Consider the following 20,515-nt stretch of genomic DNA (forward strand, 5'->3'; position numbering starts at 1 on the left):
GGAGCTGAGTTATAGTAAGGTCTTGACTTACAACAAGTGAACCCAACATTTCTGCTGCTAAGTGAGACAGATGTTGAGCGTTGCCTCATTTTACGGCCTTTCTTGCCACAGTTGTTAAGTGAATCCCTGCACTTGTTAAATTAGTAACCCTGTTCCGAAGTGAATCTGGCTTTCCCCACTGAGCTTGCTAGCCAGATTGCCAAAGGTGATGGCATGAACCTGGGATGCTGCCACCATCATAAAGATGAGTTGGTTGCCAAACATCTGGATTTTAGATCACGTGACTGTGGGAACGCTGCAATGATCAGGTGAAAAATAGTCACAAATCACATTTTTCAGTGTCCGTTGTAACTTCGCTCACTAAAAGAAATGGTTTTAAGTTGGGGATACCTTATTAAAGTCAGAAGTAAAACCCCATTATGGTTAGCCTATATGTAAACTAGGTAAATGTGCCTACTAGGTGTTAAATGTGCTATTGTGGTGGAATCCGGAGCTAAAGTGAGGGGAGGATTTAAAAGACTGAGTAGGCTGTAGTAGAGGAGAGAGAGGAATGGCAGAAAGCAGACCTTCCCTAAACCTTGGAACTGCTTATCTAGTTGTTCTGTAGAAAGTGCAATTTGTCTGGGCAGAGTAACAATAAACATACCGTATTTTTCGGAGTATAAGACGCACCCTTTCCCCCCCTCAAAAAAGAGGTTGAAAATCTGGGTGTGTCTTATGCACTGAATACAGCATTTTTGGCCTCCCAAAACTCCGCTCCCTTCACCAAAATGGCCGTGCATTGCCTTTAGGAGGCTTTCAGAGAGCTCCTGGGGGCAGGGGAGGGCAGAAATGAGCACCAAATGGGCCAGTTTTTGCTCAATGTTGCCCCCCCTCAACCCCCAAGAGCAGTCTATAAGCCTCCTAATGGCTATCTGTGCCCTTTTTTTGACAAAAAACGGGCCCCTTTTTGTGAAAAAATGGGCCTTTCTTGTTTTTGGCCCTTCCACTCCCCAGAAGCACTCTAACAAGCCTCCTAAGGGCTATTCCTGCCCTTTTTTGAAAAAAAATCCGGGGCCATTTTCATGAAAAATGGGCCATTTTTGGGATGTTTGCAGTGCAAAAGCTTTTTTTTTTTTAAAAATTTCCTCTTCAAAACCTTGGTGCGTCTTATACTCTGGTGCGTCTTATACTCTGGTAAATACGGTACACTTATCTGTGATTCTGGTTCCTTGCACCTACCCGTAAAAGCTACAGAACAAGAGTTGGAAGAGACCTTGGGAAGCCTTCCAGTCCAACCTCCTGCTCAAACAGGAGACCATATACTATTCTGGACAAGTGGCTGCCCAATCTCTTCTTAAAAAACCTCAGGTGATGAAACACCCACAACTTCTGGAGGCAAGCTGTTCCGCTGGTTAATTGTTCTGTCAAGAAATTTATCCTACGTTTAAGTTGGATCTCACCTTGAGTAACTGTGTTCTGACCCAGGCTCCTCCAGCAGCATGAAGCCAAGACCTCGTCCCGATTAAACCCTTTTAATTTATGGTGAATCCCTCTCCAGCAAAGTCCCGACCCAGAGTCTTTCAAGATAATTCAATCACCAACAATTATCAGGCTTGGAGAGTGGCTGGGCTGATATCTTTCAGACGCCATACTTGGCAAGAATGTAGGAATGAATGAATGGTCTCCTGCAAATACCCCTCCCCTTTTGCTCCTTTTTTATTCCCTATGGGAGGGGCCATTCACCATCCACCTGTGGCCTTACTCCCAAGTTGACCATTGTTCCTTAGCTGTTCCCTTCTCCTGGCAGTTCTGCGCACGCGCACACTGGGAACAGGCTCCAGCTGTTCGTCTGCCTCACTGATGCCTGACTCCAATGGCAGCTGATAACTGTCATACGGCCCTGGCCCGCTCTCTGCCTCCAACGCAGAGCCCTCATCAGAGCCTTCCTCAAACTCCAGGACTGGCCCATGTTCCTCCCCAACCTTCTCACTGTCCAACTCTGTTGGCGGGCCCCAACTAGTTTTCCTCCATTATGTCTTGTACTACCTTCTGGTGCTTTGGAGAATAGTTTGACTCCCTCTTCTTTGTAGCAGCCCTCTAGATATTTGAATGCTGCTATGTCTTCCCTAGTCCTTCTTTCCATTACACTGGACTCAATTCCTGCAACCGTTCTTTGTATGTTTTAGTCTCCAGAATCCTAATCATCATTTGTTGCTCTTCTTTGCACTCTTTCTAGAGTCTCCACATCTGTTGTATATTGTGGCAACCAAAGCTGGATGCAGTATTTCAAGTGTGGCCTTACCAGTGCAGTATAAAGTGGTACTAACACTTCACGTGATCTTGAGTCTATCCCTCTGTTAATGCAGCCAAGGACTACATTACCACCACCACCCCTCAAAAAAAGCTATAAAGGTTTCTCCAGTACCAATACAAAATATAAAGAAAAATATTTTCATGCTTTGAAGTGCTACAATACTCTAAAAGAAAAGAATCAAGAGCAGAGTTGCTATGGTTTGTAAGATTTTATTTGCTATGTGGTTTGTACACAATCCTGCCAGCGGTCAACTAGATCCGGTGAGGACTGTGTCCTCGAGGGCTAGCATGGAACCGTAAGTTCTCAGTGACACCTGTACACTCATCTCACACATATTTTTTTTAAAGTCTTTGGAAAAATGGAACTCAAGCAATACCAGCAGTCAGCGACAGAGGGTATCCTGGTGCACGGAACTTTCTGAAAGTTTTATGCTTCAAATGTAGACAGAAAAGTTGTGACAACTTCCTTCAACTTGGCTTCCGTTTGCTCAGAGATCTTCCCTTCGGTCCTGTCAAAAGTAAAAGAAGGAATGAATTTCAACTCTCACCAAAACAAACTGGAAGAGAGGCCCTTCTTCAGCCCCTTCCCCACCCCACCATATTCTGCAAAACTTGCAATTGTCAAAATCGCAAATGAATGAATGGTCTACCAGGAAGCAAATATTTTTAGCCTTCGCTCCCTTGGCCAACCTTTTAGGGATCCACATGGACCCCTTACCTGATTGTGGTGAGCAGGGGCTGCTGGCTGCTTATAATGTGAGCAAGGAAAGCCTGTTCAAACTTAGTGATCTTGCTAGGTTCCAACTTGTCCAGATAGCCTCTGACCCCGGCATAGATAACAGCAACTTGTTCTTCAATGGCCATGGGAACTAAGAGAGAGAGAGAACATCAAAGTCCAGAGCAGCTCACCACAAAGCACACAAAACTACATCCTTAAATGTGATTGGACGTAAAAGGTTGATACTATGTAAGGCGCAAATAACCAGGGATATTTGCTGAGTTCAAAGCACAGAGTTTATTGCTACCTATACCCAAGAATCTAGTCAACTAACAGTCAAAGCTAAATTGGCACTAGGTAAGGGTCAAGGTGGTTCATAGGGGAGCAGGACTTGGATCTCTTGTCGCAATGCAATGACTCCAAACTGATTACATGCTTAACTCTGCTTTCCAGCTCAGCCTGCTCTTCTCCCACACACATAATGCTCACGAAAGTGATCAAGAGCAGGGCTCACCAACCTTTCGGACCTCAGGGACCACTAAATTAATAATTTAAAATTCCGCAGACCACTAATATGATCTGCCTAATGACTGGCTGGGTGGGCGTGGCTAGGTGGTCATGTGACTGGGTGGTCAGGGCCAACTCGATGTCACTCACGTCAAGCAGCGCCTCGCCAACCTCTACTCGCCCCTCCCCTCCCAGGCACTCCTTGCCTGCCCTCCTGGGCTCCTTAGGGCCCCAACAGGAAGCAGTGGTTGGAGCTAAGCAGCCACCATGAGAAAGAGTTGGCAAAACAGCTGAGTTTAAATTGGATCTGACCAAGAAGGAGGCTCAGCAGAAGCAACTCACTGAGGACGAGCGTAGGCTTTCCAAGCAGAGGGAAGACCTGTGGGAGTGCAAGTCCAGGTACTGGGCGCCTGGAGGCTCAGCAGGCTGAGATGGTCAGCCAGTTCCAGGCCATGATGCAGTCCCACTGGAACGAGGCCCTCCGGCTCTTTGCCACCAGCAGCACTTCCCTCCAGCCTTTGCCCAAAGCCCCTCACCAGGAGGCTAAAGCAGAGCCCAAGTCGGAATTTCTTCCCCCCACTGAATTGCACAAAAAGACCCCGAAGGGGGAGACTCTCTGCAGCAACATAAGCGTTCATTGCACGTATCCGTCCCAGAGGTCGTAGTTTGAGGACCTCTGATTTAGTGCAAAATAAAAAATGCAAATATTTTTTCTGTGGACCACCAAAATTTTCTCATGTACCACCAGTGAATCAGTTGGTAACCGCTGATCAAGAGAGTATCTTACTCTTCATTGACCTCAGTTTTTGTGGCTGATCCCTTGGTCACACGGATACCCAGAAACTGGCTTACATATGTAGCCAGGCTGTGTCTTATTTATAATTGCACAAACCCCACAAGGCAAAAAAATCACAATTATTTGAGGTCAAACAACATACTATGCCGGACATAATGGTAGAGAATTGCACAGAAAGGATAAAGATTGCATACAGGTAGCCTTTGACTTACAACCATAACCGGAGCCCAAAATTGCCATCGACAAGTGAAATAGTTAAATGACATTTGCTCCATTTTATGACCTCTTTCCTTATTGCTAGTAACAACTGCAGCTGTTAAGTTAAGGACACGGTTGTTAAGTAAACCTGGCTTCCCCCTTGACGAAGGTCACAAAGAGTGATCACATGGCCCTGGGGACACTGCAACTGCCATAAATACATGCAAGTTGCCGAGTGACCAAATTTTGGTCACGTGACCATGGTCACGCAACTCTGTTTCTTTCAGTGCCGTTGTAACTTTGAAGAGTCAATAAGCAAGTGGTTGTAAGTTGAGGACTACCTGTAAATCAGTGAGATGCCCTCGACATGTTGGCACACTTTCTGTTCCAAAGGATTAAAAAAACAAAAGGAAGTAACGATGACTACAATTCCGAACGGCAACTCGGCACGGGTACCAAGGGACTCTTACCGTATTGTCCTTGTTTAAGCAGCTCAGTCAAACGGACACCACGGTTGAGCAGCTGCTGAGTGGCAGCGTCCAGATCGGATCCAAACTGGGCAAAAGCAGCAACTTCACGGTACTGGGCTAACTCCAGCTTCATGGTTCCGGCCACCTACACAATGGGATGATGCGCTTAGAGAGTTTCAGACGGAACTTTGCACGCGCGATCAGCTTTTAATAGCTGCCAACTACCGTGTTTCTCCGAAAATACGACCTACTCAAAAAGTAAATCCTAGCTCGATTTTTACATGTGAGCCCAAAATAAGCCCTAATTAAGGCCCTGCCCACTCTGGTGTGCACAGGTAAAAATTAAGCTAGGGTGGGGGATAGAGCTGCCCTACTACTTATCTGTAGCCAGGCCTCGCAAACCTCGGCCCATTTCTTTTGCTGCAGTCAGCAAGGCTTTTCCTGAAGGCCTCTAGCCGATAACAGAGCTCTGGATCGATCCAGAGCAGTTATCGGCTGAAGAGGCCTTTTCTAAAGAAATTTCCTGAAGGCCTCTCTAGCCAATTGATCTGGAGCCCTGTTATTGGCTTGCAGAGGCCTTCAGGAAAGCCTTGCTGGCATTGCCAGACGGAGAAGTTCCTGAAGGCTTCTGATAATGAAAAAGAGGCCCGGGGGAGGGGGGGATGTGCGCAAATGTGTGGTCAGCAGATCCCCCCCCCCAAAAAAAAGACCTGGTGCCGAAACACAGTACTCCTGAATTGCTGATTTAAGTGCCCATTCAGCCTTTCCTAACTTAAAAGTTTGTCCCTCTTGTTCTGGAACGATTACAAAAAACATTCAGAACGTTACATCCTCCTTGCTTAAATTGTTTTTCTGATCTGTCTAGAAGCGTCTTGTACTTTTATGAAAGCAGCTGCTGCAATAAGGGGCATTGCCTGAAGTCTGTTTGTCAGAATGTGGATCGTTCTCTTCCTTTGGCTTAACTTCTTTGATGAACCTTCCCTGAGGTATAAAAAGGCTAGCCCAAAATCATGCTTGGCACCACAATTTTTATACTGCCCCAGTCATAAGACTCTGGGAAACCTGTTTGGAATGTATGTGTTAGGTCTCAAACGCATGAAGTGGTTGATGATGGCTTTCCACGACAAGTTTTATACATACCTGCTTCATGGCTCTCGTCTGGGCAGCAGAACCGACACGAGACACAGACAGACCCACGTTAATGGCTGGACGGATACCTTTGTAAAACAGTTCCGTTTCCAGGAAGATCTGCCAGAGAAAGGGGTTTATTTAGTTAGCGCCTTTTATGATTTTTATGCACAACAGAAGGTGACAAGTATATCTAATACTTGTTCCTCCTATTTTCCCCACAACAACCCTCCGAAGCGGGTTGGGCTGAGAAGTGACTGGCCCAAAGTCACCCAATCAGCTTTCACACCCAAGCTGGGACTAGAACTGTTTCCTGGGGATTGGCCCAAAATCACCCAGCTGGCTTTCATGCCTGAAGTGGGACTAAAATTCACAGTCTCCCAGTTGCACCAATTATAAGCAAACTGGAGAATGTATTTATCAGGTGCACCACACATACCTCCTAGTTTATGGAATATAGACAACTGTTTAGCTTATAAAATGACCTCTAAGATTAAAGCTTGTATAAATATAGTGGAGAATCCATGCGATAAAACGGGTCTTTGGGTGTTATGGCATATTGATCGAAGTGTACAATAACAGGACACTATTGTATTTACCATAACGTGGGGTGCTGTATGAAACACTAAGCTAATCTGTATTTTCCCTACATGGGAAAAATCGGATTGATCCAAGCTGTGATTCAATTACTGACTGCAACAATGATGGTTTGAGATGCAAGTATACATACTGAACAATGAGTTTGGTTAATAACCATGGTGTTTGCTTAATCATTGTCTTAATGTTTGCAGGGGTGACACCGAAATATAATTGTATGATATTTTATCTATATCTTAAATTATTGTATTCTATTCCAATTTTATTTTAGACTGTATTTTATTCCAATTCCATTTCAAATGGCACTTTATTCCAATTTCATTTTAAGTTGTATTTCATCAAATTCTATTTTATATTGCTTTTATCGAATTTTAGTAATAGTTTGTTTCTGGAACTTTGCACTGTAATATGGCCCAAGGGTTAATCAATAAAGACTCAATATCAGTGACTGCCTCAATAAAATTGAGTCACTCTTAAGAGTGACCTGCTGACCATCACAACTCACAACTGTAATGGGTAGGTTGTATTATGGTCATAAGCAGGGGTGGGATCCTAACGGCTTCACTACCGGTTCGCTGAGTGTGCGCGGGCCTGATGCGCGCTGCTCGCACATGCACAGTTAAGAGAAAATTGAACTTCCGCATTTAAAACAAGGAAAGGACCAAGGAAAACAGCTGAGGAGCGGCAATTCAATCTGCCACCGGATTAGCTGGTCTTCCGAAGCAGAAATAAAGGTTTGTATAATGCGGTGTGTGTGTGTGTGTGTGTGTGTGTCACACTTTCACAGAAACAGAGAACTGGTTTACTCTCGGCTTGAAGTCAGAGCTAATGATTTGGGCGAACCAGTCAAATACCACCTCTGGTGTTACAAGTTGAGAACTACACTATATTGCCAAAAGTATTTGCTCCCCTGCCTTTACTCGCATATGAACTTACTGTAAGTGACATTCCATTCCTAATCCATAGGGTTCAATATGATGTCGGTCCACCCTTTGCAGCTATAACAGCTTCAACTCTTCTGGAAAGGCTGTCCACAAGGTTCAGGAGTGTGTTTATGGGGATTTTTGACCATTCTTGTGAGGTCACACACTGATGTTGGACGAGTTTACGTGGCCTACCACTTCGTGGCTGAGTTGCTGTCGTTCCCAAACACTTCCACGTTCTTATAATACAGTTGACTGACAGTTGACTGTGGAATATTTAGGAGCGAGGAAATGTCACAACTGGATTTGTTACACAGGTGGCATCCTATCACAGTTCCATGCTGGAATTCACTGAGCTCCTGAGAGCAACCTCTTCTTTCACAAATGTTTGTAAAAACAGTCTGCATGCCTAGGTACTTGATTTTATACACCTGTGGTCATGGAAGTGATTGGAACACCTGATTCTGATTATTTGGATGGGTGAGCGAATACTTTTGGCAATATAGTGTATCTGTGTATAAGACAATATGTTGATAGGATGGATGGTCAGCTGGTACGGACAGAAAAATAAGGAGTGTTGTGGATATGAACCAGATTCAACTATACTTTCTTTTTAACAACACTTAATTTAGGCCTTGCATCATACCAATTCTACTCCAAAAGAGAAGTAGCACAGGATTTAAAAATAACAACAGTGGACCCCAATCGCTCTTCTTACAGTTAAGCCTTAGTTTGCAACACTATTTGAAGTTATCATGGCACACCCCAAAGTGACTTATAACTGTTTTTCATACTTCTGACCATTGCAGCATCCTGAGGTCATGTGATCACCTTTGGTGACCTTCTGACAAGCGAAGACAATGGGGAAGCCAGATTCGCTTAACACCTTACTAACTTAATACCTGCAGTGATTCACGTAACAATTGTGGCGAGAAAGGTTGTAAAATGGGGCAAAACTCAGTAGCCATCTTGCTTAGCAACAGAAATATTGGGCTCAATGGTGGTCGTAAGTCAAGGGCTAGCTGTATAAACTGGATTTAGCTACATTTTCTTTAAAAAAAAACCCAATGCTTTTAATTTCTTTGACTTATTATTTCTTACTATATTCCCCTATTGTTGGTTTTGCATAACATTAATACTGTCTATTCCAGGGGTGTCAAACTTGATTTCATTGAGGGCCGCATTAGGGTTGTGTTTGATCTCGGGGGCCCAGGGGGAACATGGCCAGCTTGGCATCACTCGTGTCGGGGGGCGCCTGTGGGGGCCCAAGCACTCTGCCAGAGAAAATGGACTCGAGATCTGTTTTCAGCCGCTATGGCCTTCTGCAGCAAAAACTGAGCTTGGGGGGGCTGTACGCACTCCCCCTGAACTCCATTTTTGCTGGCAAAGGGTTGCAGGAGGCCGTCACGGCTGAAAACGGAGTCTGGGAGGGACGACCACAGGCCTCCCGAGCTCTGTTTTCGCTGTTAGGCACTGAGGGCTAGTCCCTTGGTTGTTTCCAAGGCGGCACCGCGGGCCAGATCTAAGCACCCCACACACTGAATCCAGCCCACAGGCCTTGAGTTTGACACCTGTGGTCTACTCCAAGAGAGAAGTAGTGCAGAGAGAAGTAGTGCAGAGAGAAGTAACACCCCTGGGGCTAATCGCCCTTCTTAAGAGGCTCTCGTTTCCCTTGGGATCCTACCTGCCCATCGGTGATGGAGATCACGTTCGTTGGAATGTAGGCTGACACATCACCTGCTTGAGTCTCGATGACTGGGAGAGCGGTCAGGGATCCCCCTCCAAATGCATCGTTCATTTTGGCTGCTCTTTCCAGAAGACGAGAGTGCAGGTAGAACACATCGCCCGGGTATGCCTCACGGCCAGGGGGACGTCGCAGCAAGAGAGACATCTGACGGTAGGCCACCGCCTGTTGAACCCAAGAGAGCACAGATGCTGTTACTGCCTCAAGGGAGAGCTGGCTCCCTGTCCCCTAAATTCAGAGGCCAGCCCGAGGTTCAAACCTGCTTAGATAAGTCGTCGTAGATGATCAAGGCGTGTTTGCCGTTGTCTCTGAAGTATTCGCCCATGGAACAGCCGGAATAGGGAGCCAAGTATTGGAGAGGGGCAGCATCGGAGGCTGTGGCAGAAACCACGATAGTGTACTTCATGGCATCTGAAACAGAGAGATGACCAAGGTCAATGAAGATGGAAGCAGCTTAGCCAGGAGAGAAATGCCTACATCCCCCCCAGCCGAACATCAAGCCTTAAGGCTGCTTTGGACTGCACATTTTGGCAAGCACAAAGGTTTGGGCGAAGGGAATGCCAGTACCTGCATCAGTCAGCCTCTTCACCAGCTGAGCAACGGTTGATCTCTTCTGACCGATGGCAACGTAGATACAGTACAGTTTCTTCTTCTCATCAGTTCCTTCATTAAATCTTTTCTGGTTAATTATGGTATCGATAGCAATTGAAGTTTTGCTGCAAATTGAACATGTTAACAGTCAACAACATGTTATTGCCCCAAAGTAACTCAGAGGCCTACAAATTCGGTGTCGAGAAAAAACTGGAAAGGTGAATAATCCCAAAGAGGGTTTCCTACTGTTAATTTTGCATTACTCCATGGAGGGTTTTGAATCAAATGCCCTCAGGCGTATCCCCATGTAAAGACGATTCCAAAAGCTAAGAATTCACAGTAGCCACGATCACTTGGGGCTAGGAGAGGATCTCCCGTATTTCTTACCCAGTCTGCCTGTCTCCAATGATCAACTCCCGCTGCCCACGGCCAATGGGTACCAGGCTGTCTACTGCCTTGATCCCGGTTTGCATGGGCTCCCGGACAGAGATCCTGGGGATGATTCCAGGAGCCTTCAAGCCAACCCTCCTGCGGAGTTTGGAAGTGATGGGACCCTGTAAAGCAAGGCAACAGAATCATGCTATCACATTAACTCCTCAACAACAGCCCCACCCGTAACAGCAGTCGCCTTTCGACACCGACCTTTCCATCGATGGGATTCCCCAGAGCATCGACCACACGCCCCAGCAGCTCCTCTCCAACGGGCACATCCACAATGGCCCCCGTTCTCTTCACAATGTCTCCTTCCTTAATCAATCTGTCGTTACCGAACACGACCACACCAACATTGTCAGGCTCCAAATTCAGAGACATACCCTAAGAAAAGAGAAAACCCATTTAGGGGGTTTCCACTTAGGAAAACCCATATAGTAAAGATTCCCAAAAAGCACAATTCATACAAATAACAGGAGCAATATGTAATAGGTAGTCCCTGACGTATGACCATAATTGAGCCCACAAGTTGGGTTGCAAGTCATGAAAGTTATAAAGCAGGTCACCATGTGCAATTTTACCTTTTTTGTGGCGGTTGTAAAGCAAACCATTGTTACTTTGGGGAGTTATTTTTCTCCCTAGAAAGTGGAGGTAAATGCCACTTTCTAGAAATATCATCATAAATTGCAGTCATGTGACCATGGGACAATGACAATGGTCATAGTGGATACACCACGAATGCCACAACTTCAAATCCAGGCCACAAGTTTCTTTTTCGGGGTCTGCTCTAACTTTTAAGGGGTCACTAAGCACCGATAAAAGAGAATATTGGTAGCTCAGGGTTGAAATGAGGGCTTTGAGTTTGGTTGATTACTTGCAGGTGTTTCATTACTACCAAACGAGGTAATATCATCTGTGCGTTAAGCAACCGGTCATATGTTAAGGACTACCTGTACATTGTAAAATATAAGTGAGCACTGCCATGAGGATATAGTTCCGCAAATATTCTGTATATATTGTCAAATGAAAATGTTAATGGTTAGCAATCAGAGGTAACCGCTAACACCACCTGATGGAGGTGTTGCTTTAAATGGCATTTCCGTCACTCATACCCTGCAACATCATTTCACACAATAATACAATGGGCAGAGAAAAACCAAATCATGACAATTAAGTTTTAGTATCCAAATATGGATATGAAGACTGACCTTCAACCCAGACGAGAATTCCACCATTTCTTCTGCTTGAACATTTTTCAAGCCATACACACGGGCAATGCCGTCACCGATGGAAAGCACGCGCCCAGTTTCCTGGAGCTCAGCCGAAATGTCAGCCCCTAGAATACGTTCCTCAAGAATAGAAGATACTTCGGCAGTGCCTGGAAGAATACAGACCAATATTAAGGTGTTGTTTTTTTTTAAAGTAGCCCTGGTTTAAATATCACGTTTTGTAAGTCAAGCAACAGGCAGTTCCGTCCAACAAAGAAAACAAAATAAAAGGTACAAGCTGGAAAAGTTTCTACTGCAGACAAATTTGGAAGTTTCAGAGTGTGCCCTGTTTGCTTTCAAACAACTGTTCTTAAAAAAATTGGAGAACTATAAATTTTGTGGCTCTCAGTCCATGACATCAAGTTAATACAGCTTCAATACAGGTGCAGATTATGCACCTGTATTAAAGCTACATACATCTACTAAAATGAGTATGCTACTTGAGATCACTCTCGTTTACACACACAATTCCAATTTGGTATTTTCAAGACAGCCAAGTTCTCTGTACAAGACAGCTAAATATACAATAAAAGTAAATGTGGGCAAACTGAATCGGGTACTTAAGCTAATAAATTACTTTCTCTCTTAATTCTACAAAGTTCACAAGTATCTGTAGTACTCAGAATGTATTTTTGCCTTGATTAGCTTTAAGAACTGAAGCACAGTTCTATTCAAACCAGAAATTCAAATAAAGCACAGTTAGTTAAATTCCAGAAAACCATGGAACAATGGTGAACTCGGACATAAATCCAAGTAGCACCCATGGTTTGCAACATGTCAGGGAAAGTCACTTGTTTGAATTGGGCAGCTATAGAAATGGAATGAATGAATGGCAAAATGTCAAATAACTTAAAAGCTGTAAGAGAACCACAATTAATTTAGAGATAAAGCCAGGAGTATTTTTTCTTAAATCAAAAGAGAGATTTGCACACTATTTACCAGTTTTCTGTAGAGTTGTTTGGGAGCCATGGATGTTCCTTGTTCCTACAAATGATGCGCCCAAAACATTACGTGACACCTAAGACAAAGAAAAACCACAGGGTCTTCTATTTGAAATTTAAATCTCATTTTCCGTGCAAACTTTTGAGTTAAAAGTTATCATTTATGACCAGAAATGATCTTTACTGGAATACATTATTTATATACAAAATTGCTTAGGGAGTACTGAATAGATACTGTTTACTTAGGCATCAGCAACTAGCAATACAGAAAATGAACCTGAATACTACTTTAAAAATACCGTATTTTCACGACCAAAAGCCGCACCGGATTAAAAGCCGCAGTATCAATTAACGTTAATTTTTTTAACTTTTTCCACATATAAAGCGCACCGGGTTATAAGCCGCACATTTCCCGACGCTTCTGGACATCGCGAGGAGCGGCACGAGGGTTCTTGGCGCTCCGGGGGGCACCGAGGGCGGCTGGGAGGGGCGCGCGGCTTGGTTTCTCCTCCCTGGACGTCGCAGCGGCGGCCCCGGGCTCACCGATCTCTGTGTTTTTCGCATCGGGGCATGCTCTTGCAGCGCGCCCCGATGCGAAAGGCACTGGGATCGGTGAGTTTGGGGCTGCTGCTGCAGCGTCCAGGGAGGAGAAACCAAGCCGCGCGCCTCTCCCAGCTGCTTTCGGTGCTTCCTGGAGCGCCGGGAGCCACAGATGTCCAGAAGCGGCTTTTGGGGCTGGTGGGGATTGGATTTCCGGCTCGGTGGCCCCTGTCGCTTCTGGACGTTGTGGGGAGCCGAGGAGAGTGTGGGGGGGAGCGCGCGGCGGTTCTTGGCGCTCTGGGAGGCGGGAGAGGCGCGCGGTTTGATTTCTCCTCCCTGGACGTCGCCCGATCTCTGTGTTTTTCGCATCGGGGCGTGCTGCAAGAGCATGCCCCGATGCGAAAAACACGGGGATCGGCGCCCAGGGAGGAGAAACCAAACCGCGCGCCTCTCCCGCCTCCCAGAGCGCCAAGAACCGCCGCGCGCTCCCCCCCACACTCTCCTCGGCTCCCCACAACGTCCAGAAGCGACAGGGGCCACCGAGCCGGAAATCCAATCCCCACCAGCCCCAAAAGCCGCCTCTGGACATCTATTGCAGTCGCGAGGAGCAAAGCAGCTGGGAGATCTTTTTCCACATATAAAGCGCACCGGGTTATAAGCCGCACTGCCGATTTTGGATCAAAATTTAGGATTTTTAGTGCGGCTTATGGTCGTGAAAATACGGTAATTGGAAGAGGGCTCTGTAGGATACAAATATCACTCTCCAGCTCTTTAAAGCAGCTGAGTGTATTATGAGGCTCATCTGTTTGCCATGGATACCAGAGGAAAATGTGAGGTGATTTTAAAGAGTGGCGTTCAATTAGGGTCTCTCTCCAAAGCCCTTTTTAGGAACCAGAACAGATGAAAGGTATATGATTTGAAAAGCATTTAATTCTATCTCGTTTCTGCAAAAGCTTGGGATTAAAGCTTTAAGGTAAATTATTTCAAAAGGCTGCTCACTTACAATCCTCATCTGGCAACATCTTATTCATAGCCCTCATTCTCTAGTAATGTCCAAACAGGAATCTTAAGGGTATCTGTGTCTAAAATCTAAAGTGTACCTGGACAGTTTTTGCAGTGCTATCTCACAGGAAATCCCATTAAAAATACATCCCAAACATTTGCTGCCACTTTTAACAATTTCAGAAACAGTGGTTTTTTTTTTAGAGACAAACCATCAATTCAATATACTATGTATTCGATTTGGACTAGACCAGTGGTTCTCAACCTGTGGTTGGCAGATTTCTGAGAGGCAGTGATGTCAACATGTAAGGTGAGGATATCAAAATCACAGTATCACGGTGGTGTCACGTGATGTATCGAGACTCCCCCCCCTCGCTAAAATGGGCATGGGCGTGGCCAGCACATGACACACGTGGCCCACGGGCTGGGAGTTTGACAGCCTTGACATAAGGGGATCCACAAAGACTTGATGCAGTCTAGTGCTTTAAATGGGTTAAGTCTTTGTGGTCCATGGAAACAAAAGGTATTTAAAGAGGGTCTGTGATGAAGAAATGGTTGAGAACCACTGGACTAGACAATACTGCAATGACTGGAAAAAGTAAGGATAGGCTCACAGACTTTCAAGCCATGGCACACATGAAGGAATGCCTCTAATACAGGTAGTCCTCGATTTACAACAGTTCATTTAGCGACCATTGGTCATGCAATCCCCTTTTGCAACCTTTTGACAAGCAAAATCAATGGGGAAACCAGATTCACTTTGCAACCATGTTAGCTAAAGCTGGAATGCAATTGCAATGATCCCATGCAATGAATAACCAATTTCATTGTATTTAAGTACAATGACAATAAAGATTATACTTATGTTCACTTAACTTCAGGAAGAAAGTTCATAAAATGAGGCAAATCTCACTTAACAAGGGAAATTTGGGGCTCATAAGTTGAGGACTACTGTAAAACCCTACAAGAACTGACTAATTTTTAGCAGCAAAGTCATTACTGCAAATACTGCATAATCAAAACTGCAGAAAACGATGCACCGAAGTTTTTTTTTCTAAAAAGGCTTATAATTCTCTTCAATAAAGATTTAAGCCAAGGCTTGCAGCTCTCCACTTCCAGATTTTGAAACAAAAGGAGCAAATGCCTAGTGAGGCCTGCAAAACTGGCCTTTCAGGGCAGACAGCAAGAGAACAAGCCTGCAGTGCAGAAATGTCCCCGGGGTGCAAACAAAAATAAAATCTTTTAACTCATTGGAAAAAGGGGGTTATAGATGATCCATAGATACATGCAGTTCTCAACTTACAACAGCTCATTTAGTGACCGTTCAAAGTTACAACAGCACTGAAAAGGGGGATTTATGACTGTTTTTCACACCAATGACCTTTGCAGCATCCCCATGGTCACACAGTCCAAATTCAGACAGGTGTCACCTGTTTCCCATTTATGATGGTCACGGTGTCCCAGGGGTCACACAATCCCCATTTGCGACCTTCAGACAAGCCAAGTCAATGGGGTAATTCAGATTCACTTAACCCTGTTACTAACTTAACAAATACCACGATTCACTTAACAACCATGGCAAGGAAAGTCGCAAAGCTCACTTAACAAACGTTTCAACTTAGCAACTATCTCTTCCCACTTAGGACTATAACCATGTTGCTTGTATCTTTACAATTTATATTGTTTTGTTTCCTAGTATAATGTGATTGCTTATTAGTAACCTATGACTATCACTAAGTGTTGTATCTTCTGATTCTTGATGAATGTATTTTATTTTATTTTTCTTTATGTGCATTGAGAGCATATGCACCAAAGACAAATTCCTTGGGTGTCCAATCACACTTGGACAATAAAGAATTCTGTTCCATTCCATGTTTTCTATTCTATTCTCTCTTCTCTAATTTATTCTATTCTAATTCCTATTTCATCCTATGCTCTCTTTCTATTCTAATTCCTATTTCATTCTATTCTATTCTCTATTCTATTTCTTATTTCATTCTATTCTCTATTCTATTCTCATTCCTAGTTCATTCTATTCTAAAATCCGTTGTGGTCGTAACTCGAGGACTACCTGTAATGAATGGCAGCAGGAGCAGCAGCTTCTCTTGCGAGAAAACCTCCAAGGTCATAAAACGCATGGGGGGGGGTGTAGGGGCTGGTACAACCCCTTCCCCGCCCCCATCCAAGCCCTCCTCCATCCAGGTAGCCGGGAAAACACCACCCATCATCCACATCCAGAAATCGAAAGCGTCCCAGTCAGCCCCACTGATGATGACCTTCCTCTGACAAGCCGCGTCTCTCAACGCCGCGGCCCCCCGACCCCACCCCAGAAAAGGCGCCGGGGTTTAAACGGCCTCCGGCCTCGCTTCTCGACCGCGTCAAACGGCCTGAGCCCTTCCTTGTCCGGGCCCCCCGGCTGCAGAGAGGAGCCTGGAAGAAGGATGACCTTGCCGGGGTCACCGCCAGGCCGACATAAAGGCCTCGCCCTGGGCGTGAAGCGAGGCTGAGAAGCGGCGAGATCCGCAAGAAAGGACCGGAGGGGGAAGGCCCCGAAAGGCTCCGGGAAGCCACGGAGGACGCCGCCGCGTCAATGTCACCGCCAGGCCGTAGCCCAAGATGGCGGCGTCTGCTGCATCAAGACCGGCCCTTCTCCCGCGTTCTCGCTCACCAAGCCTGCTTGGCGGGGCAGGGCCCGGGCGAGCGCGGCCACTACGCGCACGGACAGCATCGTCGAGGGGAGCCGGGCAGAGGAAGAGACGACGCGGCTTCTGGTTGTCGCTGAACCCGCGGCTGCCTCAGGCTGGCGCTGAGGGAGAAAGCAAAATGGCCGCAGCTCCGCCCCCTCCGGTGGGAGGTGGACCGAGGCGGGAACCGCCAGAGGCCACGCCTCCTTGCCCCTTGAACGTTACCGCGGTGACGACCCGGAAGCACTTCTTTCACCCGCCTCATGTTTCTTGACCTCTGGTTTCAAAACGCTCCCGTAAGAATTGTATTTTTCGCTTTTTGTTGTTGTTTGGAGGAGAGGAAAGGACTTTTTTTTTGTTTAAAAAAACATTCGCTTTCTTTAAAAGATAGAACGTTTCTTTTTTTTTAAAAGGGGGCGGGCCCGCGTGGCGGAAAAGTCGCGGGCCGCGCGCACGGCCGCACAGCGCCGCCGTTGGAAGGGGCGTGGCCCGAAGGGCGTGGGGGCGTGGCACGCATCGTGGCCCTGCCCCTGATGCTGGGAAATAGCCGGAAAGAAGCACGTGGCCCGCTCGTTGTCAACTGCGGCTCTGCTGCAGCCGGAGGAGAGTGCCTCTGAGCATGCGCAGAGAGCGGCTTCTCCATCGCTGCCTTCTCTGTTCTCCATAAATGAATCATTTTATCTTTCTATCAAAATTAGGATCTAGCTTAATGCTATGGAGGGAAGAAATGTCCTTCTGGGTTCAGTCCCAAGTGGGGGAAAAGACACTGGAAACATGGAGGCTGTTTGGAAAGATGATTTTAATGGTGGACAGGATCACATCATGGCTTGAACTCCTGAACAGAAAAGGGGGATCACTTTGTCTTTTGAGTCCCAAGCTTGGTTGAGTTCCCAGATGCCATGTGGTAAGTTTCTGTAGGAGACTAATCCTACCATTGTTATGTAGAGTAGACTAAGACCTTTTTAAATGGCCCATTGGCAAAGGTGGGGGCTATTAAGAGTGAGTCTGCTTCCTGCCTAAAAACATGTTTCTCCATTTCTGATCTGGGGAAATATAACATTCTGCCTTTTCAATATTTCCCGGGATATTTCATTTTTCTAGGAGATGGGGGTGGGTTTTAATGTCTGACAATGCTATGGATGGAAGAAACGTCCCTCAGGGTTCAGTTCCAAGTGGGGAGAAAGACACTGGAAACATAGAGACTGATTGGAAAGATGGTTTTAGTGGGGAAGCAGAACCACCAAGCACATGAGTCATTCTGGGCAGCGGACCCAGCTGGTTTGATGAACACATGGGATTTTATACAGTTGTTCTACAGCTGTTTTTGTAATTTAGAGGCTTGTTTTGTGTTGTAGGAAGTTAGCACCCACCCCTCTCCTAGATGAATGAAATGTCCTAGGAGATATTAAAAAGGCAGAATATTATATTTCCCTGGATCAGGAATGGAGAAACATGTTTTTAAAGACAAAGTAGCTCCTTGCAGCTCCCTCCCCCTTCCCCTTGTCAATGAGCCATTAAGGACTGAGCCAGTCTATTCTACATAACAAAGGTAGGGTTAGCTTTCCACCCATCTCACCACGTGGCATCTGGGAAGAAGCAATGCTCAACCAAACCTGGACTCAAAACACAGCCTACAGAGTTGCCCATGCATGGCCCCATGGGAGTCTGACAACCAATGAGAATACAAGCTCAGGTTCGAAGCCCAGAGAGGGCATAAAACCAGAGACTTTCAGCATCTCTGCCTCTTTTTCTTCTTCACCCAACATCTGGAAGCATGGGGTCCCCCTTTTCTGTTCAGGATATCAAGCCATGTGATCCTGTCCACCATTAAACCATCTTTCCAAGCAGCCTCCATGTTTCCAGTATCTTTTTCCTCACTTGGAACTGAACTCAGAAAGACATTTCTTCCAACAATTGACAAAGAGATAGCTAGGTATATTCATAAGCAAATACCCTCAACCCAAGATCAACAAAGGTAGGATTAGCCCTCTACCCATTTAACAACAGAACTTACCACGTGGCACCTGGGAAGCTTACATCACCTAGCAAGACTCAACCAAGCTTGGGACTCAAAACAGCCTAACAGAGTTGCCTCTGTATGGCCCCACGGGAGTCTGACAACCAATCAGAATACATTTCTTACACAGGAACAGGAAACTCCAAGGCTAAATCTGTCTATCTCTCCCACCCATGTGCCTTCTTTTCCCCAGAACCAAAACAACCCATGTGATCCTGTCCACCATTAAACCACCTTTCCAAGCAGCCTCCATGTTTCAATTAAAAAAAAAATTGTATCAATGAAAGCTCTCTTGTTGTATTTTTTTAATTAAGACAAAAGATGTTAATCAGGATAAATTGCTGCGTTGATACTTTTCGAAAAGTATCAACGCAGCAATTTATCCTGATTAACATCTTTTGTCTTAATTAAAAAAATACAACAAGAGAGCTTTCATTGATACAATTTTTTTTTTAATTGAAACATGGAGGCTGCTTGGAAAGGTGGTTTAATGGTGGACAGGATCACATCATGGCTTGAGCCCTGAACAGAAAAGGTGATCACATGCTTCAATGTTGGTGGAGCAGAGAAGGAAGGGTAAAGGGGGGAAGAGAAGCTGAGTCCCTGGTTTTATGCCCTCTCTGGCCTTTGATCTTGATCTTGTATTCTGATTGGTTGTCAGACTCCCATGGGCCCATGCAGGGGCAACTCTCTAGGCTGCGTTTTGAATCCAGGTTTGGTTGAGTTCTCAGATGCCATGTGGCGAGTTGGGTAAAGTACCAATATTATCATGCCTTAATCCCATCCCCCTGGAGCTGAAGTGGAGAACTCTTTATTATGTAAAGGGACCAGCTTGGCCTTCTTAATGACCCATTGACAAATGGTGGGGGGGGGGGGAGGCAGGAAGCTGCAGGAAGTTTCTCTTTAAAACATTTCTTCCTTTCACATCCAGGGAAATATAATATTCTGCCTTTTCAACATTTCCTAGGATATTTCCCTTTTTCTGGGAGAGGGCTGGGTGATAACTTCCTACAGTACTACATCTACATGGAGAGAAGTAAGCAGTGGGGTACCACAAGGTTCCGTCTTAGGCCCAGTACTCTTCAATATCTTCATAAACGACTTAGATGAGGAAAGAGAAGGGGAACTTGCCAAACTTGCAGATGATACTAAGATGGCAGGAATAGCCAACATCCTAGATGATAGGTTCAAGATCCAGATGGATCTTGAAAGGCCCGATCTAACCAAATGAAATTCAATGTAGAGAAAAGTAAAGTCTTACTTAGGCAAGAAAAACTAAAAGTAGATATATAGTCTGATATATAGTATATATCTAAATATGAGCCAACAATGTGTGGCAGCATCCAAAAAAGCCAATGCAATCCTAAATTGCATTAACAGAGGGATACAATCAAGATCAAGTGATGTACTCCTCACTTCTTTGTGAGTTTCAAGTTTGGGGCTGCCCTTGAAGAGTGTTCGAAGACTTCAGCTTGTCCAGAACGCAGCCCCGCGAGCGATTGTGGGTGCACCTCGGTACACCCACGTCACACCTATCCTCCGCGAGCTGCACTGGCTGCCCATTGGTCTCCGGACACGCTTCAAGGTGCTAGTCGTTACTTTTAAAGCCCTACATGGCATCGGACCTGGGTACTTGAGAGACCGCCTCCTGCCAATTACCTCCC

The 20,515-nt window shown here is 45.6% G+C and overlaps 1 protein-coding gene across 1 annotated transcript; it reads right to left on the reverse strand.

Moving 5' to 3' along the window:
• Window positions 1–2,489: 2,489 nt before the first annotated feature.
• On the reverse strand, window positions 2,490–16,976 carry ATP5F1A (ATP synthase F1 subunit alpha). Its single transcript, XM_087715282.1, has 12 exons — window positions 16,819–16,976; window positions 12,607–12,685; window positions 11,608–11,777; window positions 10,610–10,783; window positions 10,355–10,521; window positions 9,944–10,092; window positions 9,636–9,787; window positions 9,317–9,541; window positions 6,125–6,232; window positions 4,985–5,129; window positions 3,014–3,164; window positions 2,490–2,804 (listed from the first exon to the last, which is right to left on the reverse strand). Exons 1-12 carry the CDS (start codon window positions 16,876–16,878, stop codon window positions 2,723–2,725), a joined length of 1,662 nt encoding a protein of 553 aa, XP_087571408.1. The 5' UTR covers window positions 16,879–16,976; the 3' UTR covers window positions 2,490–2,722.
• Between the last annotated feature and the right edge of the window lie 3,539 nt (window positions 16,977–20,515).

This window comes from Thamnophis sirtalis, unplaced genomic scaffold (assembly GCF_051295495.1).
Source record: "Thamnophis sirtalis isolate CommonGarterSnake01/CBP01778 unplaced genomic scaffold, rThaSir2_p1.2 scaffold_5, whole genome shotgun sequence".
Taxonomy (NCBI): Eukaryota; Metazoa; Chordata; class Lepidosauria; order Squamata; family Natricidae; genus Thamnophis; species Thamnophis sirtalis.

Coding starts and splice junctions, on each gene's coding strand:
- ATP5F1A (XM_087715282.1), bottom strand. CDS start 16,878: ATGCTGTCCGTGCGCGTAGTGGCCGCGCTCGCCCGGGCCCTGCCCCGC. Junction 10,522..10,609: donor GGAATCCCATCGATGGAAAG/GTCGGTGTCGAA, acceptor CTTGCTTTACAG/GGTCCCATCACTTCCAAACT. Junction 9,788..9,943: donor GAAGAGGCTGACTGATGCAG/GTACTGGCATTC, acceptor TCTCTGTTTCAG/ATGCCATGAAGTACACTATC.